Raw genomic sequence first — 27,241 nt, 5'->3', positions numbered from 1 at the left:
TGTTTGATTAAAGTTACTGGGGGGAGGGAAGTAAGCTATTAAACAAAAGCAGTTGTCTCCTAAGCTGACATATAGAGCTGCWTTTTTTGCCATATGTGAAATAAGTGGTTTGGGTACTACCCAAAGCACCAAAAGCAGACTCATGTTTACATAATAAAGACTTCCAAGTACTGTCATAAATCTTAAAGCTTATCTGATTAACATCCAGGAAAGTTAATTGAAGCTTCTTTACAGTACAGCTAGCCATATATTTTGTAACAAGCTTCATAGCACAAGGATAAGATAATGATTTTTAATTTTTGTAATATATTAAGATTAATTTAAACTGTCAACAAAGATGCAGTATTCTTCACACTTTGGAAGGTCTGTAACGTATTACACAAGTTACTGTCACACAACAGTGAAACCTATTTAATTCAACAGACTTAGCAGCAGCTGCAGCCTTCAAAGACCCACCTCTTTTCTGTTCTTATCTCAATGACAGCATTTGAAAACAAAACTAATTATGTATTTTCTTCAAGATATACTCTGCAGTCCAGATAACTATCAGCATGCCATCCTAACTTTTGCTTACATCTGAGAGTTGCTATTTTTCATATGCCTCTCTCAAGAGTTTCAGAGAACTTTAATTTACTACAGTCTAAATTCAAACCAAATCATCTGCAACTCCTTTCTTCACAACCTTATTCTACAAACTAAGGCAACCTCATGCTACCATGTAGAAGCAAATAGCTAATGCAGGTTTGGGGAAAAAAAAAAAGATTGAATATATCACATAAAGTTTCAAACTTATTGAAGAGCCAAATAGTGTACCTTTCWATTAGTTTACACATGACATCTTACAGTGCACAGTAAATCTGGAGGAGTAACAACCCGTTCAGGCTATTCCCTGAAGGTTCATCTAGACCAAGTACATGTATCCCAACAGCCAAGCTCTTATCAACACTACTGCATCTTCACCATCTCTACACTTCTCCAYGTACACTCAGGGCATATCTCACATCTCCTTCTGCCAAAAGGTGTCCTGGTTCTTTCCCATCTGCGTGCTTTTAGTTCATAATAAGACTAATGGAAAAAGTACTAAAGGGCCCCCAATGTTTCATTGATCCTAGCAGTATTTTCAATGAAAAGGGTTTATTTTGGATTCCAATCCAAACTAAAACAGCTCAAGCACATTCCTCTYCTCTATGGCTAATTCATCTGGCTTTTCCAGCTATGTTAATTGTCAGGTATTCAGAGCACTAATTAGTCCAGTTATACACCCACTGCTGCAGCTCCACAGGCAGCCTTTTCAGTGAAACAAACTGAAGTGATCCAGAAACCACATATAAAGAAATTTAAACCTTCCCCTCCACCCATGGTCAGCAGTACCTGCATGAAGTGCATTTATCTACATGCCTAAAGACACAGACACGGTTAATATATTAAATTATCCGAAAGATTTTTTTTTTACTAACCCTCGCATTCACTAAGAACACATCTGCAGCTGTTCTGTCTGCCCATCTAGTTAGGCCATACTGGTCATTTGTTAACAGTGTTCATTTGCTGCGGGCCACAACGGTCCTTAGGGGGGAAATTCATAGTGCTGCTTTGCATCAGGACTTCTCTTCCACCTTCCCTTGCCCTATTCCTAGTTTGCTATTCCACATTGTTTCTCTCACCCCCTTCCTTGATTGTCTCCCTTTACACTGTGGGTCATTGACCCTTCCAGCAATATGGTTTTCTTGTTCAAATAAATCTTGCTGTTCCATTTTTGTTCAGCTACAAGTATTTCTCCCATTCAGACTCTTGCCTTTTCCATACAGCTACACACCTTCATGCATATGCTCTGGGAGACAGGAGGCTGACAGGGAACATGGGCCAAGGAGTATTGACAGCCCATCACAAGGTCAGAAGGGCACAAACCCTCYGAATACACTGTTTCATCCATAAACTTGAGACAGATAGGTGAGTTCTGAAAGCTGAAAAGACAGGAGGAAGATGAAGCAGATAACCTTGTCTTACTTGAGGAAACAGATGGCTTTTCCATCCTCCATGGCTTAGCTGGCTCCAACTAGGCCATCCTAATCCTCACCAGGTTTCCTCCTGAAATAACAGCCTTTGTTCTTAAAGCCCTCATCTGGTTTCCCTCCACCCATGGTTTCCTGATAGCAAGCAAACTCTGCAGCCTACTTGTTTTCCTGCCAGCTCTCCTTCGCTTGCTTTCCAAGCAAGCATACAATTCCCCCTTCTCAATGAGCTTTGCCTTCAGCTCCAAAGTGCCATCTTCAAGTCCTGTAAGGGCAGTAACCACTATCCAGGAAATTTATGGGGATATCATGGGGTGTGTGGCAGGAGAAGACAAAACCACCAGCTCTGGCACAAGAAAGGTCAAAAAGTGCAGTGCCAGGAAAGTCAATATCAAAATAAAGATGTCTTCTCAAGAGTGAAAGTGGATCAGCTGCCATTGGGTGTGAACGAGTGAAGCAAGTTAGTCTTCCAGGGGTGCAGCTGGGGACCGAGTGACTCCTGCTTCTCCAAGCAAGGAAGGAGAAATAGAGGACAAAAAACCTGGGAGAAGCTCTTCTGTTTTCACAATAGTTTTGTACATTGGAAAAGGCACCATCAACTAATCTACTCCTATATTACTTGTTAAGGTAAAAAACTTTAAGATGTGAACCTGAATTAAACAGAATACTAGGTTAAATTAGTATGGTAATTCCAACATTCCCCTCACATCTTTATGCTATACCGCAGTTTTTAGTGATAGCTTCTGGGGAAAGGTAGAATACTTTTCCAGCTGAATATTCAGTACTCTGATAGATTTCCTTCTTCTTTGTTTGCAGTTATTATCTTATATTACATCAGAAGTCATTGCTTTCAGTCTTCCATCTGCAGCAGAAGGCATTTTACCACAGTAATAATGCTACCTACCAAATCATGCAGTTAAACTCCTTGGGAATTTGAACGATGTGTACAATAGCCATACAAACGAGAGCTAGTTGAATTCTTTTTCTTTCAAAAACTGTTCCCCCTATTCCTTACTGTACAATTTAAGTTTAGTGCACATTTTCTGATCTTTCAGCTCAAAAATTAAAYACTTTCAGTTTCTCTCATCCTTATTTTGCACCCCTGCTTCCTTTATTTTCCAGCTAATGAAAAAGAGAAACAAGTAGCAAAAAAGAAACATTAATAAAATATATATAGAGAGAACTTATTTTAAAATTTTGTTATCTTCTCAGGATCTTGATCTTTAAGTCAAAAAAAATCCTTCCTGAAAATGCATGTTTTTTACCTTACAAAATTCAGCATCATGCAAAAAGACTGAAGATGGATTCCACATACAGGAACAGGTTCTACTTTTGACTTGGAAGTTTCGACAATCAGGCCTGAAAAATTTAGTTTCTTTCTTGTTAGTAATATGTACAAGCTATCTGACAGGAATATAGTACACCTCTTGTGGACTTATCACAGCCACTTCCCATTTGTAAGATCACTTTTGCATGCCACCATCCATTTTCCAAATATGCCACTCTTTTAGAAATACCTTGCAGACATTTTAACCTACTGCCACAACTGCATATACTGCCATGACAACAGGGCTTTTGATAGGAAATCTGGACCAYGCAAGAGAGTGAGAGTGCAAAAAATGTAATTCCAGCGAGATCACAATTCCAATGTCTCTATGAAAAAGCACGARTTTTTTTGTTTTTTATTCTTCCTCTTGATGAAAGTTTTTGTTGTGAAAAGCAAAAGCCATTTTCTTCCTCCTTCCTGGGGGAGGTTGGTGTCAGCAGCATTCTAATAGTGTGTGTTCCGCACATGCCCAGTATGGCACTCCTTCCAGTACTGGAAGTTAATAAATCTGTAATATCCTGAACTGAGATACTGCAACTTAGACACCAGAGATTCTCTTGGAAAATCTGAGGATTCTCATTCAGAGGCTCTGTGGAAAATGCAGAGCATCAATTAAAAAAAAAAGGTTTTCTTCCCATTTGCTTAGATTGGAGTAATTTGTTAACATCATTTTTTTCTTATCAATCTTTAGCCCTTCTCATTTAAGTTACACCTTCTTCTCTGACACATACTCTCTTGAACTGTTCTATTACATCCTAGGACAAAACTAGTTAGCGAATACTGCTTTCAGTATGCATCTGTTTCAAAGAATGTTGATCATTTTAGCAGTAATATCAGTTCTCATTCCATTCTTTATTTCCAAAACGTGGCAGGAGCAAGCCTGCATTCTTTTCTGCTTTTTGAGAAGGTGAAGTTTTTAATTTCTTTGCCTTCTTCAGCACAAACAAGGAGGAAGCCAACACCACAGGGATTAGCTTCTGCTTTGGATCTAAATCCCAATTTTCCCCAAAGTTTAAGGATGCCTGAATTTAGTGTTCCACTCCAAATCTATCTTTAATTAAAATGTCATTTTACTGATTTAAGAAAGGCTGGTTTATTAAAACCTAGAAGTATATAGAACATGCACAAAAGCTCATACCTGTGACTTCCACTACCAGACAACCATCATGAAAAAGCTTTCAACAGCAATGAACCAATTTGCATGGCACCATACCCTCTAGGAGTTGCCAAGCATCCTCTCCTCTGTAGACTTGCAAGTCCACACACATGTGGTTGCTCAACACCACCAGGAGCTACTTCCCATACAGAACTGGAATATTTGAAGTTACAAATGGGGGTAGCATGAGAAGGATCTAGTCATCACTCTTTACATCAGCTTAGTGTAAGACAGCCTAAAATCATCAAAAAAATGTTTTGAATGTTTTTCCTGTAATCTCAGTGCTGACAAGAGGTTTAAAGAATTTCACTCACAGTTCCTAGRTATTACTGATGTTTCTATTGCAAAAATTGAAAGTGCAGCAGGTATAGTTTAAGAAACCTCATGGAGAAAATATGTATTTTATTCTTCAGAAACTTCTCATTTTGAATTCTTCAGTAACAGAGTATCTGAAAAGCACTAATATGTACTTAACAACAAATAAATGTGTATCACCTGGAATTAAGTAATTCTTTTTCCTACAAAAAAATTGAAAAATCAAGCAGATGTTCTCCCTCCTCTGAGCATACAGAGTGCTAACAACTATGGTGGTTTAACTATGTACATTGAATATCAAGCTAATCTTTCCTTTGTAGTGAGCAAGGCACCAGTAAATTTCAGAAACTCACAAAACTGTGCTGTAATACGTAAATTTGTTAACACAGTTTGTCCTTGCTTTCCCTGTCTTCTCTCCTCAGTCTTGCCTACTAGATGGAGATAGCCCAGTTCCACTACACTAATTATATCGCTGTCTCTCACGCAGTAATCTTCCTCCATTACATTTGTGAAGTATGACTTTAAATCACTCTATCACTTCACAGTAAATATCTTCTTTCACATTAACTTTTGCTATTTCATTATTCCAATTCACGGTATTCCGAGACACTAGACCATCTCAGTCTGCCTATGAATGCAAGARCATTTGCATTTAAGGCTCTAGCTGGCCTCAATTCCATTTATAAAACAGTTTTGATCTTACTCACAACAGGATCTTTGTTGTATAGTATCTCCAGCAGAGAGTGTTTAATAAAATTACAACTGACAAATAGATAAACATATGCATTCAGGATTAATGAATATTGAAAATATAATACTCTACTCTAAAAGCCAAAAAAAACCTGCAGGATTTTTTGATATGAGCCATTTCATTTTGATTACAACAAATACAATATATTTTTGCCACATATTAAGAACTATATTTATAAGTAAATTGTTAGAAATGACCCAGGGCAGAAGAGATTACAATTCATACAGATTCATACAGTCTCTGTTAATCCAGGAGTTGTAATTTTATGGCTACATGAAACATAATAGAGGATTAACTCATCCAATTGCTACTTGAACTAAGTTAAAGGAGCCTCCAGTAATTCAGCAAAATATTCAGAAAAACAATCAGCACATATACTCCAACATTTCAGTGCATTTTTAGCAGTCACATATCAATAGTACTTACAGAACAGCTGTTAAAAAGACTTCCTGTGTTTTAAGTGAAAGAATATCCAAACATCACCATCACAAATCCATGCTAGAGCTGTGACATAATTCAGAGTTCAGAATGCTCGCCACAATATCAGCAACAACTTTCACCTGAACTAGCCTTCATTAAATATGTAATATCACAGCAAAATGCTTCTTAAAAAAAAATCTCATGCACTGTAAGTTTCTTTTCACCACGGGAAGCATTTTGTACAAGACCTAAGTATGATCTTTGGATATAATTAACCTGTGATGAACTATTCATATTTTCCAGCCAATCTCAAGATATGGTTTACTTTATTTATGTACACACATTTACATTCACTTCATCTTCTCTTAAACAGAATGCCACACACTAGGTAGCAAACAGTGAACTGATGATCATAATCTTGTATCCAAAATAAAGTGATTGATGTTTATCACTACCACAGTAACACAATCAGGTTTGGAGGTGTTCTCAGAGTAGACCAAAATGTTCCCATTGCAGTGTTTGGAGACTGGAAAAAAATTAGTGGGAAAGGGGATTAGTCATATTAGTACTAGTGAGAAGGAAGGAGGGAGTCACTTAGCTTCCATTCACATTTTTGTATACATAAAATCTCATAGAAATTTCAAAAGGGMAACTGTTAATCACACAACTAGTGTTAAGTTCTTAAGCATTCTTTGACTTAGAACAAGCAGGGGATCCTTCTGTGGTTTACTTTATTTTAGTTGGTTTGCTAAAAGAATAGCAGAGCTTTAGGATTTACATCTCAATCTATTAACATGGGATCAAACCCTGCAAAGACATAGGGGCACATTTATCTTCACTTAACACAAGTAGAACCTATTTATATTACGTGTAATTAAATACATATATGTATGTATATATGTGTGTGCATAGCATGAAGATCATTCACAATTTGGTGATTATTGATCATACTAAAATAAAAAGAGAGAGAGTTTAGTAAATCCTTGTTTGTTTTCTGAAGTTTGCCTTTCCTATACCTTTCATTATTTTGTACATGCCAATCACGTTGACTCTATTTTTCCTTTTAATTTATTCAGTCTTTTTTCTACAGAAGGTTTTATAGGACTCTAACATTCTTGCCATTTTTTTAAACCATCTGGTAATTCCACTTTGATCCTTTATAAAGCATGCAAAAAGCACTAAGCACATTTTAAGTAAGGAATAATATTATGTAATACAATTATATTAATAGTTTAATATCTTAATATTTTCATTTCTTTATTTAAATAATTGTTTTCATTATCTGGGGGAAAAAAAGAAAATCTAGCACACACTGGATATTCCATTAAAACTTCTATGCAGAAGTTCAGGTCATTTTACTACTTTTATTTAAAAGGCAATAATAAACATGAATTGTTCACACTTCTCCCTCTTGTGAACCTTACTTTGTATTTGCAACCACTGACTGTAATTTGTTATCACACTACATATTCACTGACAACAATATGCATTTGACTAATGCCAAGGACTCCTAATCACATACCAGGTCTTTTGCATATTTGGTACTGTAAGAAGGACAAAATATTCCTCCAGAGAACTTAGCAGTTAAGCCTTGATATAACAGAGAGATAAAGACACAAGGAAAAACACACAGAAATAATTGTGTGGGCAGTGGTCAGAGTAAATTAATCATTGACTTGTCATAGACATTCTGGAAAAGCATAATGAAGCAGTCATTCATTCAGTGTTGACAAGAGCTTTTGTTGCAGTGCACGCTCTTTCTTATCTGTTATTTGAAATTCATGTGTAGCCAGATATGAAGACCTAAAGAGTCTGAATTAAAGATAACATCCTAGAATACAGGCCCAAGGGATAAGCTAATGCTGATGCTGTCCATAATGAGCTGAAACAGGGGCCAACAACAGTAACAGGGTCAAGGAAAGAGTATTAGTTACTACACTGCAGTCAGGTTCAGCCAGCAGTCTCTGATGGGATGTCAGAAATAGGCAAAGGTTTAATTTTCAAATAGACAGATTTGTCTGGAAGAAAGTAGTGGTTCCCAGGCTTCTACAGAGATCACCCTTGATCAGCAATGCAATTCTCACTCATGTGGGATTAGAAATTATTTGACTGTGAAACTGAGCTGTTGAGAATAAATAGGCAGGTAACTCATTTCTTTCATAAACTCTGAAAGCACAGTAGTTAAAACTAAAGAAGTATCATCRTCTTTGTCGCTGTTCTGCAAAGTCACAGAATGCTTACAGAAAATAAGAGATTAAACAGATTAAGATTCTTCAGCTTGAAAAAAAGAGCTATCTAATAAGATGGAAAGAATATAATAGGGTTCTCTAAAAATCAAGGCCAGCATAGAAATATGAACACGAAATAACTATTCACTGTCATAAAAGGATTAAGAGGAATCAAGTGAAATTAAGAGGTTGACAAAAGAAAAGTAGAAGCATTTTCCACGTAATATGCAATCAAAACAGTAGAAGTCACTACCATAGAATGCTATTTTTACAGTACCATAAAAAAAAACTGAATGAATAAATTCATATCTGTAGCTAAGACTTGAAAAAAGGAGGGTTTTTACTAACGTATCCTCAAGCATTGCCTGATCAACCTAACAGAAAATTAAATCCTTCAATTCTCTCCTATTTTCTACTAGAATATTTTAAGCATCATAGTTGTTTTCAAACTTGTTACACTTTTATAATAAATTTTAACTAATTATAAAGCAGATATGTGATTGTTTTCCTCATTCCTAAACCCTTCACTAGCCCTAATACAACTAAGTGCATAGTTATATTTTTAATTTCCACCATGAAAATAACACTAGATTCAGACAGACACTTGACAGCCTGCCTGAATGAGGCTGCAGTGAGAAAATTAAACTGCTGTTGCAGTAGTGAACAAAGTACTGTGTAAATTTTTTTTAAATATAAACTATTCATTTTACTATAAACCAGCAGATATAGTAGTGAATTAGGAATTCCACATAGGAAATTAAGTAGTTCAGGGTAATTCCGTAACACTGGATTAATGCAAACATTTCAAAGAAAATCAGATTCTAAATAAGGACCTCTTTAGTCCTTCATCCTATCAGTGTCTTTTTTTTTGGTATCACATTTAAGCACAAGAGTTCATTTTCAGTAAGAAAGGTAGGAAAGGTAAAGCAGCATGGTTGTTGTGGTTCTCACATTCTGCAATTTTACCTTAAGAGAAAAAGACTAAACAGGAGAACAAATTATTAAATTAGTAACAGGAAGTAACACGATGGTAGAAATCAGTCAGACTCTACCTGGATGGCCGCCAGGTTCTTTTGTTCCTGTGAGGGAGCCTCATGGACAAAACGCAGCCAGTTAGAATGGCGTGGATTGCTTGCATCCAATACATAAAGGACTTCACCTTTACTCCCACGAACCTGAAACATTAATAAGAACAGGCAAAATTAAAACTGTTTACAGTCCTTACCAAACAAACACAAGTATTTGCAGACACACACAAACACATAAAATGTTATGGCATATTGGTACTCAACAGATGAATCTTGAATTCAGTAGGTACTCCTAGCTAGGGTGCCTATTCACCTTTTTCTACAAGCACATTTATCTCAGAGTAATGTGCAGAGTAGACAGGCAACTCATAAACCCAGCAATGTGTGTCAGTTTCCTTTATTGAATTCACTCATTTTTTTAGTCTTTTCCTTACTAAATAATTATCTCTACTTTATGACTGACTCCTGATCTCCACAATCCATCTATATGGTTACTTGTGCTCATGTTCTTTCCTCCCCCTTTTTCCTCCAAATTCTCCTCTCCTTATGATCTTGCCAGAAACTGATAAAATCTGAGGTCATTTCCCCTTCCAACCCTATCATCCCTTTTCCAGTTTTCCTGAGTTCTCCTCTTTCACATGTTTAGATGCCAGCATTTTACTCCTACAGTCTACCTAGTTCTTTCTCCTCGTGTCCTCCTATCTGTTATCGTTCAGTCTGCCTCTCATGACTTCCTATATACCTAGGTTTGAAGGTCACATGCTTCCAATTCCTTTTCCCTTCCTCACAACTCACTATGATGTCCCATCTTCCTTTTCTAAAATAATGTCCAAGAGTGGACTATATTTTATTCTGTAACCTATATGCATTCTCTAAGTTGCTCATCCACTTACTGTGCTATGTTTCTCATCTAGTGACACTTCAGACAATACCAGCAATAACTTTTTGCTAAAAATAAGGGACAGGACTTTCTCCAATCTTATGCTATTTCAACCACCATTTGTTTCCAGGACTAACGAGTTCAGGCTCTTCCTCCTGAGTTTCTATATGCCTGCAAACATCCATTTCCATGTTTGCATCTCAGTGATCTTTATCTAGATAATTCTTCATCCTTCACTTTCTTTTTCAGACTTTGTGTTCTTCCAGATTAGTATGTCCTTTGTTCATTATATTCTCTCAAAGAGCTCTATTCCCCTGTACTGTCAATTCCCAAATCCAGCTATTTCTATATAGTATCACCATCTCCAGAAGCATCTCAGCTTTAACCAACAACCATTACAAACAGCATGTGTCAAAATCTGAACTAATCTTTTCCATTATCTTTGTTTGCATCTTCCCTCTTCTGTTATCATACCAATTTCTCAACCAGCTTCCAAGGCCAACATGAATTATCAGCTCTCTGCCTCTACTTCTATCCCATTACTCTGTCAGTAAAATCTGTTTTTTCTTCTTTATCACCAAATAGATCTTTTCTTCTTCATCCAAATTCCAAATCCAGTAAATACGCTTTCATTACTGTTMCCTCTTACTGCTCCAGTGACAATCTTATCCTTCCCAGAAACTTATAAACCACTCTTTGAAAACTACATTCCTCATTTTTATTTCAAGTCTTCTATTGTTTTCCGGTCCTTTAGCACTTCTTGARATTCTTTAGAGCCAGGACCAATATAACTGCATTTACCTATACTGTATCTCCTATTTTAGTGCTYATTTAGACATATTTCATATATAGGTCTTCAAAAGAAGTTTAAATATGTAGCCTCAATGAATACCACTCATTCCTAAACTGTATTTGACTGAAATTTTATCAGAATATTAGATGATTTCAGTAACAGGAAATTAGCATATCATATAGGTGAAGAGCTGTAAATTATTTAGCATGGGAAATAAACATGTTAGGGTTTTGTCCACTAAGTGAAGAAACCACTGTAAAAAACTGCCCTGTAGAACTGAAAACAGATGCAAGCATCACCAACCTATTAAGTGAGGCATTCCACACCTTACACTCCAGAACACCAATGGTACCTACCTTTCCAAAGAATATTGACTGATAGTTGTACCACCAGATGAAGCAAATTGTCCAATATTTCTCTGGTAGCCATTATTTGGAAGAAGTAATTCCACAAACAACAGCTATTACCCCAACATGAGGAACTTCTGGATATCACTACTGATCCGTAGCATTTTTAGAACTGTGCCCAAATTTCAGATTACATTGACAAAATGCAAATACTAGAAATAGAAACTTAGTTTTCTAACCAAGTCTTTCTTCCCTCTCAAAACACAAAGAAATACTGMTGACAAAATATAGCTGCCACTTTTATCACACAAAAATGGCTTTTTGTAATAGTATATCTGTTAAATCTCCTCTGAGAGAGGATACAAAGCTATTAAACGAGGTCACACTGCAGTACTATGATACCCTATGATTTATTTATATACAGATCATATTTTCTTTATGTGTCAACAAGAAGTGTCCCCTGTAGGTATTTTCTAAGAACTAGGGATTTCCCCTATACCAGATCAAAATTAGACTGTCATCATGTCTTTGCATTTAAATTACTCACATTCTTGCTGTGTTTGTTTCTAATAGATGCACTATCATATGCTTTCTGTATGACCACTTAAATTACCTGAACTTTTACGATATTGCTAGAAAGAAAAACAGTATTCCATTACAATAACAGCTGATGACAGCATGTTGTTCTCAAATTAAAAGAAAAACTTTACCATAGTTCTGCAAATAAAATTCTTCTAAATGTACTGCAAGGAAGATATTCTATCTTAAGAGGASCACATCATGAAAAGCTGCCAATATTTCAAACTGTAAAAATTTCTTTTCAAACACCCTGATCTACCACAGTGAACAGTGTCAAATCTATATATTTAAATATAAGTTTTGACCCTGGAAGTAATATTATCTTACACTATTCCATTTGGAAATAATGCCAATTCATTATTTGAACTGTTAGTTCCACTAGAAATATAAGCAAAATGCATGCAATCAAACCATAAAAGAAAGCTCCAAATTCACACAGAAATGCATGCTAATGGTRTATTTATCCCCTGAAAAGGCCCATCAGGTTTTACAGATTCATTGATTACATTGTAATAATCATCTACTTTAAATATGTAACCTGCTGAGCAGTATACCATTTCTGGTGATAATGATTAACAGTGCAGATTAACATCTTTGAGCAACTGAAGTTAAGCTAATGGCTTTGTGATTCAGCAACAGCCACCCAAAGCACAGGTTAGACAGACCCTCCACGCAGGTCCTGCAAAGGTTTTCATCCGTTCTTGACTCAGGTTGCAAAAAGAAACCCTGAAGCTATATCAGAAAAATATACATTCATCTCAATGCTACACATCATCTCAGTTGTGCTTTCTCAGTATCTGCCTACTCATGAAGAGGTATCAACATAGTGAAGACTTAACACATAAGGAAACTATTGAAAAAAGAATAGGATAAATCCCTTGAAGACACATGTCATATTTTCTATTGCTTTTTTCACCTCGTAAAGAAATAATGCTACATTAAATATACAGATGTGAAGCAAAATGTCACAAAAAATAGTCAAAAACACTGTACTTAACCTACACCAGATCGGCAACATTTACCCACCTACTTTCTCACCGGTTGGCTGAATAGTTCTGCGAGTTCCTTAAATGCACAGTTGATCTTTGAACATCATGGTAATGACGAATCTCAAACGCTATCAATAAATCTTTTTTTAAATAAACAAAAAGACCATCTTCTTTGCAAATATATTTCTCAAACTGAAAGCCAGTACAAGGTAATAATGGTGGTTAAATAAGGCTGTGCTGTACATTTTCCATTTAAARAAAGTGTATCTAAATATCATCCATATCAAATTATTACTACACTGAAATGAAATTTGGAGTATGTCCCAAACAATGCTCTCTCCAATAATAGTCCACTAGAATTCTCAATCATCTCCTTGCCTTGTGGTGTGTGATTAAACTGATTCTTTTGTTATATCAACAAAAACAAGCTAAAATCCTTAAGTCTGGCTTTGCTTGTAAATCTTGTTCAGATATCCAAGGAGACAGGATCAAAGATTCTGTCACTCAGACAGATGTTGTACCGCAGGCATGATAAGTCTGCTAGCCACAGCAACAAGCTTTCCCTCTTGCATTCATCATCACTGACACTGGAAAACATGAGAAATGTACTGCGTAGCCTCAGTATCGCCTCCCAAGTAAGGCAGATGCAGCAGCTATAAAGCAAGGAAGAATACAAGATTAATACATCAAGCTGTGTTTGTCCTTTTCAAGAAATTTAAAGATACTGCAATTTACCTCTCGATCCCACAGAGCTAGGATGCAGCAGGTAAGTTTTGGAAGCACCACAAGCCAAATTCTACATCTTAAATCAGCTAAGGTTTCCTGGTTTTCTCATTTCAGAGATTCTTCTTTTACAAGAATACAGGTACATAACCTTATCATTTACCCCACACAAGGCCTGCAGAACCAAGCAAAAGTCATTCTGCATGAAAACTACCAGACCTTTCCCAGGGATTCCTTTGCAATTGCTCAGCTGCTCCACTAGGAATCCTCAGGACAACCTGCCTACCATAACTATGGCTGGCAGGAAATTGTAGAAAAAGAAAAACACTTTTGTGTATCACTGACTAAAGTAGAAAACCTTTAAGAAAGCTTTTCTTAAAGCATCTGCAGGTTAGTTATTTCATTTTCCCCAAACATCCACCTGAATTGCCTGAATATTATTTTCCCATTTTCTATACAGTTATTGCCTAAACTCAGCAAAATCATTCAACAGGCATGAAATGCCTTTTTTTTAAAAAACAAGAAGGCTACAGTGATTAATCTAAAAACAAATTTTAAAATTATTTCAGTAAAGCTTGAGCTCAAGCACAGAACTATTTCAAATTGGTTTTCTAAGAGGGCAAAACTAGAAATGCTCTTAAGTCTCATGAGACCCTCTGCTAGGTAATTAAGGATTCAATTATCCACATAAACCAAGACTTAGAAAGATTATATGATGGTCTATGGTTAATAAGAGAAATCAGTGAAAGAGCTGTAAACAGAGCTGAAAAGTCTAGCCAAAACTAGAYCACATCATAGCACAGAATTGTAAGTTTCTTTAAACCTGGAGACAGGACCTCATCCCTATTTCTCTAAATAAAAGAGCAAATCCTCAAAGGTTGAGGATATCTGTTGCCATTCAGCAGAAAGTACATACTATACTAGTCTAGTCCCAAGGCCCTTTGGATCATTGTGGATACTCCTGTAGCTTCGGTAACCAAAGAAGGTGAGCCAGAGCATCTGCAACCAGGGACTGAAGCAAACAGAAATGAAACATCACCTTTGCTTTCCCAGATCAAATAACTAAGTAGCAATTCACTTCAKATTTAAGTAAAGGAAGCCTTTGGCATAAACCTAGAACAAGGCTCAAAACCATGCCAGAGAAACCATAGCAAAACATTTTCCATTTTACTACAAAGCCTTCAGTATTTGGTCAACGACTACAATTCAATAGCTAAAATGAATACAGATACCCAGAGCATGCACCAGAACACCTCAAACTGAATGTGCCTGAGTGTTATCTTATTGAGACTTAACACAAAGGTATTCTGGGACTGCTCAGCCCAGAGAAGAGGAGCCTCAGGGAGGATCTTATCAATGTTTACAAGTATCTTATAGAAGTGTGTAAGGAGGATGGAGCGAGGCTTTTCCTACTGGTGCTAGTAACAGGAGAAGATCTGGTGGTGGGATAGCTCACATGACTGGAATGCTGTCATGGATGGTTACATGCTTTTTAGGAAAGACAGGCCAGAAARGCAACGGGGTGAAGTTGCTCTTTATGCGAGACAGCAACTGGAACGTATCGAGCTCTRCCTGGGGGTGGATGTGGGCTTATAGTCAAGCACTACATAAGTAAGGACTAAAGGGCAGGCTAACATGGGTGACACTGCYRCAGATGTTTACTGCAGGCCACCTGATCGGGAAGAGGAAGTCGATGAGGCCTTCTACAGACAGCTGGAAGAAGCCTCGCCATCACAGGCCCTGGTTCTCAGGGGGGACTTCAGCTACCCCCGATATCTGCTGGAAAGACAACRCAGCCAGGCACAAACAGCCCAGGAGGCTCCTGCAGAGCGCTGGTGGTAACTTTTTGACACACACGGTGCAGGAGCCAACAAGGAGTGCCTGGGGACTGGAAGAAAGTCACTGTCACTCCAGCCTTCAAGAAGGGCAAGGAGGAGGACCCAGGAAACTACAGGCCAGTCAGCCTCACCTCCATGCCTGGAACGGTGATGGAACCGCTCATTCCGGATGCCACCTCTAAGCGTGTGGAGGAAAAGGAGGTGATCAGGAGTAGTCAGCACGGCTCCACCAAGGGGAAAACGATGCTTAACCAAGCTCATAGCCTTCTCTGATAGTAGGACTGGCTGCATAGGTGAGGGGAGAGCAGTGGGTGTTGTCTACCTTGACCTCAGCAAGGCTTTTGACACTGTCTCCYGTAAACATCCTCACAGGCAAGCTCGGGAAGCGCGGGTTAGACGAGCGGACAGCGAGGTGGATTGAGAACCGGCTGAAAGGCAGAGCTCAGAGGGTTGTCATCAGCGACGCAGAGTCTAGTTGGAGGCCTGTAGCTAGGCAGGGTCCCCTAGGGGTCAGTACTGGGTCCACTCTGGTTCAGCTTATTCATCAGTGACCTGGAGGAAGGGACAGAGTGCCTCCTCAGCAAGTTTGCTGCTGGTACCAAGCTGGGAGGAGGGGCCGATACACCAGAGAGATCTGGACAGGCTGGAGGGCCGGGCACAGAGGAACCTCATGAAGTTCAACAAAGGCAAGTGCAGAGCCCTGCACCCAGGGAGGAATAACCCCATGCACCAGTACAGACGGGGGGCTGACCTGCTGGAAAGCAGCTCTGCAGAGAAGGACCTGGGAGTCCTAGGAGGACAAGTTCACCATGAGCCAGCAATGTGCCCTTGTGGCCAAGAAAGCCAATGGTMTCCTGGGCTGCATTACGAAGACTGTTGCCAGCAGGTCGAGGGTGATCCTGCCCCTCTACTCAGCCCTGGTGAGGCCACACCTGTACAACTCCGTCCAGTTCTGGGCTCCCCAGGACGAGAGAGACATGGAGCTACTGGAGAGAGTCCAGCATAGGGCTACAAAGATGATTAGAGGGCTGGAGCTGATTCCTCTTGTAAGGAAAGGCTGCAAGAGCTGGGCCTGTTTAGCCTGGAGAAGAGAAGACTGAGAGGGGATCTTACCAATGGCTACAAATATCTTAAGGGAGGGTGTCAAGAGGATTGGGCTTGACTCTTCTCACTGCTGCCGAGCAACAGGACAGGAGGCAACCAGCACAGACTGAAACAGAGGAAGTTCCATCTGAATATGATGAAAAACTTCTTCACTGTGAGGGTGACAGAGCACTGGAACAGAYTGCCTAGAGAGGTTGTGGAGTCTCCTTCTCTGGAGATACTGAAAAGCCCCCTGGATGCGATCCTATGCAATGTGCTATAGGTGACTCTGCAGTGTGGGTGGACTAGATGGTCTCCAGAGGTCCTTTCCAACCTCAACCATTATGTGATACTGTGACACTATCGACTCACACTGAAATGCAAGAAATTTCATCTGGACCTCAGAAAGCACTTCTTCACTGTGAAGGTGGTTGAACACTGTAACAGGTTGCCTAGAGAGGCTGTGGAATTTCCATCCTTGGAGATAATYAAAAACCARCTGGACATGGTCCTGGGCAACTGACTGCAGCTGATCCTGCTTGAACAGGGGATTGGACCAGATGGTCCCTACCAACCCTAAATATTCTGTGGTGTTATTGACCTAATTTACCCTAATGTCTTTACAGCAAAATAAAATACTTGACCCACACTCTTCTCCTCCCCTCAGCAAAGGAAGTTTTGCCTCAAGATCAACCAAGACATCACTGAATTATGCCATACAAATGCCATATCACTGTAAAAGTAATAAGGGGGGGGAGAAGAGCCCCTAGCCACTGTATAAGCTACCAGATGAAATTCTACAGAGGTCTAAATAATGCATAATGCAATACCCATCAATAGCATGAACTACTTCATTTACTAGCCTTTTATCCTGCAATAAAATTATCCCCAGATTTTCAAAATACCTCCAAAGCTGTCATGTACTTTGGTACGCTACTTAAAAATGCTCATGAGTGCAATTGCAGACACTCTGCCCTGCACACCTGGCAAGAGAAGAAGAAAAAAGAAAAGCTTCACCGGAAAATAAGCAGATGGTTATTTTTGCTGAAGGCAGTATACACACTGCTTGCTTTCTGGAAATCATTTTCTAAACATTTATAAATCTAAATAATAATGTTCACTCAAACAACCATGTAAAGAAAAGTACTGTCCTCTGCATTACAATTTTTTTATTAGCTGAAAATATCATTTTTACTTTTAATACTATAAAACAACGAGATGCAATACTTCCGCATCCTGAGTTTCATGGACCTTCCTCAGAGTTCACTGCAGAACATTCTAATGTTGCTGCAGAAGATATTAAAATAACACTTCAAAAATGAGACAGAGAGGACAAGTTCCACTTTCCTTCAGCTCAATTATAAAGCAAGTTATTTGTATTAATGAAGCTCTAACTAGTGCATGATGTTATTTGACCCTTTAAAGACAGAACCATTCAGAAAGCTCATTCTTAAAACTTGCGCGAATATGTTGTCGAACTTTCACAAGAAGGATCAACTTCCACATTCACTGTGAAAGATACCCATATCTCTGAGAACAAATAAAYTAACATTTACTTTATCACAAAATACAGGGCATACTTCGGGCTCAACGTCTTGTATGTAAAAGCGCTCCCATACCAGAACCACATATTTTACTAGCAAGGTCCTCTCCAAAAACCTCAACAACACAAAAACTCCATTAGTTTAAAATGCTTGACTTCTCATACCCCAATCTTACACATAAGGACTCTGATCTAAAGCTGGCTGAAGCCAACAGTAGGTTTTCCACCAACTTTGCTGGTTTGGGGGGAGGTTTATATAACTGAAAAAAATTGTCACTGCAAAAACATTGAGCATTAAGTAGTAGAAAAGAACTTCATTTCATTCTCTAATATAAATAAMAATGAGCATTAGCTCCCATAAAAAGACTGATTTCTGGCATGTTTCTGTCCTTTTTGTATTTAATTTAAAGCAATTAAGAAAACATAACCTTGGCAGATAGAATAGTGAAAACAGTGGCAAAAAACACACCTGAAATACACAACATTCAGTGTCACACAGCATAGCATGTGCCATCTCATCCTGACCAACATTTCTTCATTGTATGACAAGGTATTTGAAAAAACACCAAGTCTTTCCAGTCCTCTTCATTTTAACATTTGCCAAAGTCACCACTAGAAGTATATGTTTGCTGCAATCCAATAGTACTGAAATGAATGCTACTTTCTTGGTTTGGGACAATAAAGAAAAATTCAACACATATCTTACCTTCGCAGCTCAAAGAAAACAACAAATCTTTGCAGCTTCCAAAAGTAAAAACTTCTGTGAAATTTAATGCCTAAAGAATATTTTGTTTTTGCCTCAAACACTTGCTCTCCCTGCAGATACATGTAAGTTTAAAATTGCTAGCCCAAGTAAAATACTAATATAGACTGACAAGTCAGTACTTAGTTGAGGTATTTACAGGACACTAAAAATCAAGAACAAGCTCTCAAATCATCACCAGAACTAGCTGCATACTTAACCATTAAACTTTCAATTCAGTCCAAGAGATAATGGTGACTTAAAAAAAAAAAAGAAAAAGAGAGAGAGAGAGAAAGAGAAAGAGAGAGAGCGAGCGAGAGAGACTCAAAGCCAGCTGGACATTTTGCTGGCTTTCTAAATTATTATTCCTGACTGTATTATAATCAAAGATTTTTTCATTCACATCACTTGCAAATAAGAAATTTCAGCATGCAACTCTTTACAAAGACAACAGCAAGATCAAGGATGCTTTTGTTTCAATCCTCCAGAGTCTCCACAATAAGCAAGTATAAATCTTTGATTCCTTCAAAACTATGTAAATTATAAGCAGACTAACGGCATTCTGCTATATTCAATTTAATCACAAACTCTAACTCAGGACTTTATTTAACAAAATCACTGGACACAAATAAACTTCCTAAAACTGCTTCTAACTTGCATGTTTTCCAAAAGACCAAAAAATCCTAATGCATACAATTCTGCCTCAGTGTAACCTCTTAAAGATGCCAGCTCACAGTGCTGGTCTCAGAGAAAAAGGAATAGCTTGATCACAAAAGACCACTAGCTACTCTGTACAACTAGAAATGCATGTGGTAAGTTTCTTTACAGAAGACTGTTGCAAAAAATTGAAGTTGAGACCATAAGCATCACATGCCAAGAAAATATTGTTCCATCAACATTCATTTTTACTTGACCCATGAAAATGTAAAAGCTCTACTTTTTCTAAAGGTGTCCTCTCTGAAAATGCACATTTTTGACTGCCATCAGATTGTGAGGTCAGGCTTTACTGTACCTTCATCCAGTAGTCAATAAAATACTTATTTTTTAATATATTTGGTACAGCTGAGTATGCACAAACTTGGCTAGTTGCTATGACTGCCTCCCAGAGTCTCTGGAATAACCATCCACTTGGACTGTTCCACTTCTTTTTACCTCCTGAACTCCTGGTCTCGATTTTCAACCTAAGGCTACTCTCAGCAYGATTTAAATTACATTATAAAGATTGTGTTCAGATCAACTTCAGTAAACATGAGCAAGTTGGGTTCAAACACACAGGAAGTCATAAAATTTGGTATGCAGGAATCTTTTCAAGGCTCGCAAAACTGCATTACAATAAGATATTATGAAAAGGTCTTAGAACAGCTCATAAAAAACTAATTTTCTGGTTTGCTGTTGATGGGGTCATATTAGTGTCATCAGTAAATACATGCATTTGACTTTTATTTTCTGCCTTATAAAAAACAGACAAATTCCATTTAATCATCACCAATGAGGCATTTGGAAAATCATATGGCTATCCAAGTAACATAAAGACTCTCACTGCTATAATTCACCCATCATCCATCCTAAAGTCCCTGTTCTAGTTCAAATATTTTATTGATTTAAAATAACCTGCAGAAGCCTCATGAAAAGGCAAGTAAACCAAGACAAATTAACATGTATTCTGCAAACATTCATAATAAAAGCACATTGTATCATTTTTTTCCAGCTGAGAACAAAGACAGTGAAACAAGTTTCTCTGAGTATGTAACCAAAGAAGAGAGAGAAAGGACAAGTCTGTACCTCCTCTGTGGGAGTGGATATTTTGCGCACACCTCATGGACATTTAAAAAAAGGGGGGAGGGAATAAATTTATCTTGTAATAAATGTACAGATAGTGCTTTAAGAAAGAAGTAAAATGCCAGCCACATAACATACAAGTTACAGTCATCTTTTCACCTCTAACCTCAGAAAGTTGAAGGAGTGAGAAATGAGTATCCTGCTCTCAGTAAAAAACAGTAATAAGTATCCTTTTCAYGGAAACTGGCTGAAAAAAAGAATAAACACTGAAGGGAATTCTGTTCAAAGAACTAGAAAAGAAAGATTGGAAAGACAGAACAGAAGCACTAAAAAACAGCTTTTTTGAACAAGTTGCAAAGTTCTGTTACTGCAATTATTTTTCAGTTAGGATATCATCTCTTTAACTAGTAAATGTAGATAGAATTTTGCTACAGTTGAACACAGCTATGACAGAGAAACTAGCATGGGTTAAGGTCTCAATTACAAGGTCTAGCACATGAACTGTTTTTTCTGTCCAATAWATACGAGAGTTTCTGAATAGTCCTGAAATTCCCTATGCTTTCGTTTGCTGAGAGCACCAGGTTTTTATTCTGTTAAAGATCTTACACCTATTCACTGCATTATAAATGTTACTAGAATGTAAAAACTTTGCTTATACAACTGCTAAACCCTCACACAAATGTCACAGCAGAGAATGTTCTATTTTATAATTGGGGGAACCTATGATCTGACATCTGTCATTCACCACGAGTATATCAGTAACATCAGTAATCATCTTCCCATATTAAAATTTTAATCATTTTAACAATTTTCAGATGTTCACTATTTTTTCACAATGTTAGTGCATTTTTTAATTTTTCTCAATGATTTTCACACTTCATTGCTTAGGAACTATCACTTGCTATTTGTTTACGCTTTTAAAAATGTTAGTTTATCCTCAAAAAAGCATACTCTGAAAYGACCAAGAAGTACAAAATCTAGCTACAGTTCCTCTAGCTATGAAAAAGAGATTTATTATAGTAATGACTTAATTCTAGGAACACTTTTTACTAGGTTTGATGCCACTTTGRACTACTCACCTCCCACATGAGCCTGCAGTCTGTGTTCTCATCTACTTCCTGAGGCATTCGCTTCTCTCCTGCAAAGGGGCCAAATTTTTCACCCTATGGAAGGATTAGAAAAGAGAATAAATTGAACGATTATAAAATAAAATGAGTTAGTTAAAAAAAAAGAAAAAGTGGTATACCAAACTACAGCAAGGGTACCAATTTTAGCTTCAAGTGGAGAAAACAATTTTGTTGTCTTACCCCTATCTTCCAAAAAGGTGCACAACCTTGAGGATTCAACATCCATCAAGTTCAGGCACTRCTTTTCAAATTTGTTTACTGTCTGACCTATAAACAGTTACAGGTAGCAGTATATAATAGCATGATTTTTTGTAAGACTTTCCAATTCTTCTCACAGCTTTGGGCATCTCTTAGAATCATACCTTTCCTCTACATATTCATTTTCCTTGTGGCGAGCAGCATTTTTCTTTAATTTAAATAAGGCTAAAATTTACAAGTCAAATTTCTTGTAAGTTTTTCAGGAAGCATTTTGCAATAGCCATCCTACCAAAATGTAAATTATTTGGCAACCACAAAGTTTACATTAGATTTACTTGAAATATTATTTGCAACACTGTTTTTTGAAGTGCCACAAGTCAAAACACTGAATATAGCTTCAAGGGTTTGAAGCATACTGAGAGATTTATTTAAAAAAGCAGGGAGTATGCACRTGTCTATGAGTTAATCAAGCCTTCATAAACAAAATTAAAATGTTATACCACCTGCTAATAGTAACACATACTGTGAAAGCATCTATTGATATGGAAAACCAAAAAGCTTGGTTTTCTGGACGCGTTTCCTTCATAGACATCACATTAGCAGCAAGACTGAATTAATTAACCAGGACTTTATTCTTACATACGCCTAACTTTTTTCTCCCATGTCTTTACTTGCAGTGACAAACCCTACAAACTGGAATGCAGAATGCTATTTTCCTTTAGGCAGTATTCTGACTGAAAAGCTCTATGTATTTGAATGCATTACAGATTATAACTATATGATAAAAATTTTGGTGTTTCTTTTCAAATATAGTATTTTGGCTAATAAAAATAGCAATCTTGTCTATATGTCCATTTCTCCAGGCACACTCCAAATCCCGGGAACTGCCTGCTATAYGGTCTCCCAGTTCCCTAATGTTAACAAATTGCCTCCTAGTAGAGAGAAGGGAGAGGAAGAAGCGGAATGGAAAACTTCCAGGCTGATTGCTCTTTAAGACAATCAAACAAATAACAAATCCTGGTATTTAATATTAAATCTGAAGTATGCAACAGGTATTAAAGGAGAAGTAAACTGGAATTGTACAAGAAGATAAAAACTCAGGACCAAATTTTTTTAGAATGTGCACAAGGAATATTCCATTAGAAGGAACAACAAAAAAGAAGGCAAAAAGACAAGAACAGCAGAAGACAACAACTGTAGCCTGGAGTAGCAATGGAGATGCAGAAACAGACAAACACCGACAATAAAACCTGGCACTGTGGGGCTTCATGTCCCCCACTTCTCACTGATCTCCATACCAAATTTCATCATTTAGCTAATCAAGTCAAACAATTTTTTCCCCCTGACAGCTCCACAAAGCCTGAGATTTGATATCCACACCGAAATTTCCTTCTCCTTTCATCTCATTGATAATAAAGGTGAAAAACTAGGCCAATGCAATTAAATGTTTGCAGCTCTGTGATCTCAGCTTATACTGAGAACCAGCAAATCTAGTTCTAACACTGCTGTGTAGTAGGGACCAGGCAGATACTACACTAGAGACAAGMCTACATTTGTCGCTCAGTTTGCTTAGGTTAAGGTTGAGAAGCAGCCGAGGTGGTGGCACAGGAATTTTCCCCTGGAAATGAATGGTCCTATCTAGCCACAGTAAAGGTAGGTATGGCAATTCCCATAGAGCTCTTCTTCCCCTTCTGGAGAAGGGGGAGACAGCAAAGACACCTCCTGCCAGGGTGAACTGGCTTCTTCCATTCACTTGCAAATCATAAGCAGCTTTGGTGCAACATGGAAAGCAGCTCACTGTAACTGCTAAGGTCTAAGGGAGGGTGTAATTACATCTGCAGAACCTCTCATTACTCATAGCAATTATCAAGATGAAAAGAAGCTTSTTTGACTATAATCTAGATTAGCTCTGTAGAAAGAAAAATGCTCTATGAAGTTAATACAGAAATCAAYTGAAGACATAATTAATAAGGAACCTGAAAAAGCTAGTCTCCCATAGTCACTTTTTTAACAGCAGAGCAGCAGCCTTTTTCAGTACTACAAAGAGATGAATTACCTTSCTTAAGTACTTCGAAGGATTCCACAACCCTCACCTCAGTAACACTTTCATGCTTTACAATCCAAACAATTCCCAGATACCTTACAAAGCATCTATAATATTAATTTTACCCATCACTGAAGTACATATCACCTCTGAGTGAAACACAACAGCTTAATAATGCATATCAACTCAAAACAAGAAATTACTATTTGTGATTCTTACGCTGACTGCTCCAAACCAATAAATTTCTACTGTAGTACATTTGAGGCCTTCTAGAAGTTCAAAACAATGGCAAAAGCAAATGGCAAGACATTAACCTCCAATAAGAGGTGGTTGTAACATAAAGAGTAGGTGATTCAGACTTACAAGCATTCCTAAAGCTTGTCAAAATTGAATAGAAAACAGAAATTAGATACTTCTAAACTTGATGTCTTGCAACACAAAAGCCTATGGAGATAAGTGTATAAATCTATTCATTTAGCCTTTCAGAGGACCTTCTTCTGATCCATATATGCATTTACTAGTCCTAGTTAATAGACATGCTGTCATACACCAACAGATATCAATCAAAATCACACTAAGACTTCACTTTTCTGTAAAATCAATAAAACTGAGTTTTATTGCCACCTACTCTAGAGACAACAACAACGATTCAAGATACAAAAGACACATCATTCAAAGGTCAAAAAAGCTGCTTTCAACAGTTGCTTTCAAGAAAGTAGCAGTGACTAATCTTGTTCCAGTCCTAGCAAACACAGAAGAATGCATTAGCGCTCTCTGATAATTATACCAAGAGTCTTACGATACTGGCACTGTAACCAAAGCCCAGCTGTTAGAGAAAAAAAATTACACAAGAATCACAGCTTTTGTTAAGGTAACAAAACAAAAAAGTTTCCACCTTTTATGATTACAGACAAAAGCTTGAAAACATGGCATAATGCCTGAAGGCACAGAAGCAGATGGCAGACAACAGCAGTTCAAAACATATTATTACCAAAACTTCACTAATACCATAATCTTCAGAGGCCTACTTCACGATTACTTAACATTTGGAGAGTTGTTACTGCAATTCCTGATTATAAGATTATCTGAAATGTTTTCAATAAAGACAACTGCAGTTGTATGTTAACAATAGAGAGAAAATGGTGCAGTATTTGCTACTCAGGAACACAGATCTTATTTCACAATTAGTGTCATATTCAACATCTTCTCCCAACCCAAGCTCCAACAGATTATTTGACAGCTTAGTACTGCTGCCTCACTACTGCACAGGAGGAAATGATGAAAACACTTCAAATTCGATTTTAATTTCCACAGGAAAGAGCAACACAGAGTCTACTTATATCCAATGCATCAATTGCATTATTTACACACCCACCATTCTTTGAGCAGCTGTGGCCACGCAAAGTGGTTAGATCTCTAAGTGTTTTCAGAATACCTGTTCCAACCACGGTTCCTCTAGAGCAATGCAAGAGCTGGTTCCTCATGCTACTGAGAGTAAAATCTGTTTGTTGGACACACAGTGCTGACCAGGGCGCCGTATAACAAAATTGTCTGTGCTACCAGGACAGAGGATACACTCCCAGACAAAAGCCGAGTCTGTAACAGACATCGTCACTACATACTCCTAATAGAGACACACCTCATAATTACAACTGCCTCTGCCTTTCCCTTCTATGTCCCAAATGCATTACAGGTTATAACAACAATGTCTCATTACTGCGATATCCTGTACAAGGTGCTCACATCGGCTTAGCTACACAGGTAGATCTGTTCTCTCACATCCTTGACCAAAGGGCTATGCCGGCCAAAGCTGACAGCATAAACCTTGTCCATACGTAACTAYAGTTCAAAAGCATCGTTAAGCTTTATATGCACTACAGAAGAACTCAGGCAAGAATAAAGAGACTATTTTTCCTTGTGCACAGCTCCAGAAGTGCAATTTAAAACAATATAAAGGAAGGGAAACTCAGGCTCTGAATTCTGCATTGACATTCAGAATTTATATTAGTATACAGGTGACAATTCCAGTGAGCTTTGCTCTGTTTTGGAGAGTCTGGGAATTAATGCATGCTAGTTGTGTAAAACAGTCTCTGATATGGGAACTCTAAAGTTTTCAAATAAAAGTTCTGAACCTCAGTGGAGGAAATTTAAGCTACTGGATAATAATGTTGGCTTTCTCCTCTCCCATTAATTCTGAGACTCCTTAAAGGTGAGATGCTCCAAGATATCTTGGCCTTGTGGATGAAATGACATCACAGCTACAGCGCAGCCCTCTGAAACCAGTCAGAGCCAAAAGCAGGACAAAGATGCAAAGCAAAATAGATAAAACAACTAGAAGTTTATACTAATGCAGAAGAAATTTAGATACGCCTGTAGCTGTTTGAGTAAGCTGTTCAAACAAGTTACCTGAGTAATTATAAATAAMTGGAATTTTAGCAAATCAAGGGATTTTCAATTAAATTAGGAACTGTCAAGGGACATGACTTGTTTGGGATAAGAGATTTACAGATAATTGCAGTTCAGTGGCATCACCTCTTTCACAGGCCCGATTTTACTATCCGGAAATGATGAATTCAATCACTGACCCTGTCATGCTCTAGGAGCAGTCAAGTGACAGGAGCCTGTGAGGGGCAGCCGGGGCAACTACTCCGCAGAGGCGCATGCCGGTCTGTGGCCAGGCGAGAACCAAGGAGGCAGYCCTACCCAGAGGAGCTCTACCGCCTCGAAACGAAGCCATAAACACAGATAAAACTAAAAATGAAAGAAAGTGGAAAGGGAGGGGGGGAGGCAGCCCCAGAGACGCAACCTCCGCGCCCGCCCAACGGGGCGCTGCGCGCCGCGGCCGGGCCCCGGGCCGCCCCGGGAGGCTCCGTTTGATGCGGAATGGGTGGCGGCGGGGGCGGGCGGTGCCTCCCCCGAGGAGAGGGAGCCCRGCCGGGCGGACGAAGCGGAGGCAGCGCCGACAAAGCGGCGCTGAGGTGAAAGCTGAGCGCGGCGGCCGGCGAGGGGCGAAGGAGCCGCCCCGCTCTCCTGTGATACGTGGCAGCGGCTCCCCGCCGGGTCGGGCCGCGCTGCGCTGCGCCGCGCCGGACCGGGACGGGCCGGGCGGGACAGGCAGCCGTTACCCCGCCCGCCCAGCGGCGGGGCGCGCAGCGCGGCGGCCGATCACCCACCTTTTTCACTCTCCGGGCCGTATAGAGCCCCATCCCGTCCTGCACTTTTGACGACTTCAAGGAAAACCTGTCCGGCACGTACATGCCCAGCATTTTCCACTGACTCGGGGCCGCTGCCTGCTACCGGGAAGAAAGATTACTAGGGACTTCCATTGCACTGGGAGCGAGC

General features: G+C 38.6%; 1 protein-coding gene across 4 annotated transcripts in view; it reads right to left on the bottom strand.

Annotated features, from left to right (window-relative positions):
• The window catches only part of PRDM5 (PR/SET domain 5), a 94,009-nt gene extending 66,774 nt beyond the window's left edge, over positions 1-27,235 (bottom strand). For all 4 annotated transcript variants that reach the window (XM_085323895.1, XM_085323896.1, XM_085323897.1 and 1 more), the window contains exons 1-3: positions 27,073-27,235; positions 21,610-21,693; positions 9,259-9,381 (exon numbers count right to left, since the gene is read on the bottom strand). In XM_085323895.1, the coding sequence (XP_085180021.1) occupies positions 9,259-9,381; positions 21,610-21,693; positions 27,073-27,165 (300 nt within the window). In that variant the 5' untranslated portion in view covers positions 27,166-27,235. The remainder of the gene's footprint in view (positions 1-9,258; positions 9,382-21,609; positions 21,694-27,072) is intronic.
• Positions 27,236-27,241: the final 6 nt, after the last annotated feature.

This window comes from Rhea americana, unplaced genomic scaffold (assembly GCF_003343005.1).
Source record: "Rhea americana isolate MKP2758 unplaced genomic scaffold, rheAme1 scaffold_89, whole genome shotgun sequence".
NCBI lineage: Eukaryota > Metazoa > Chordata > Aves > Rheiformes > Rheidae > Rhea > Rhea americana.
The sequence above is the reverse complement of the archived record's forward strand: the minus strand, read 5'-3'. Positions and strand labels throughout refer to the sequence as shown.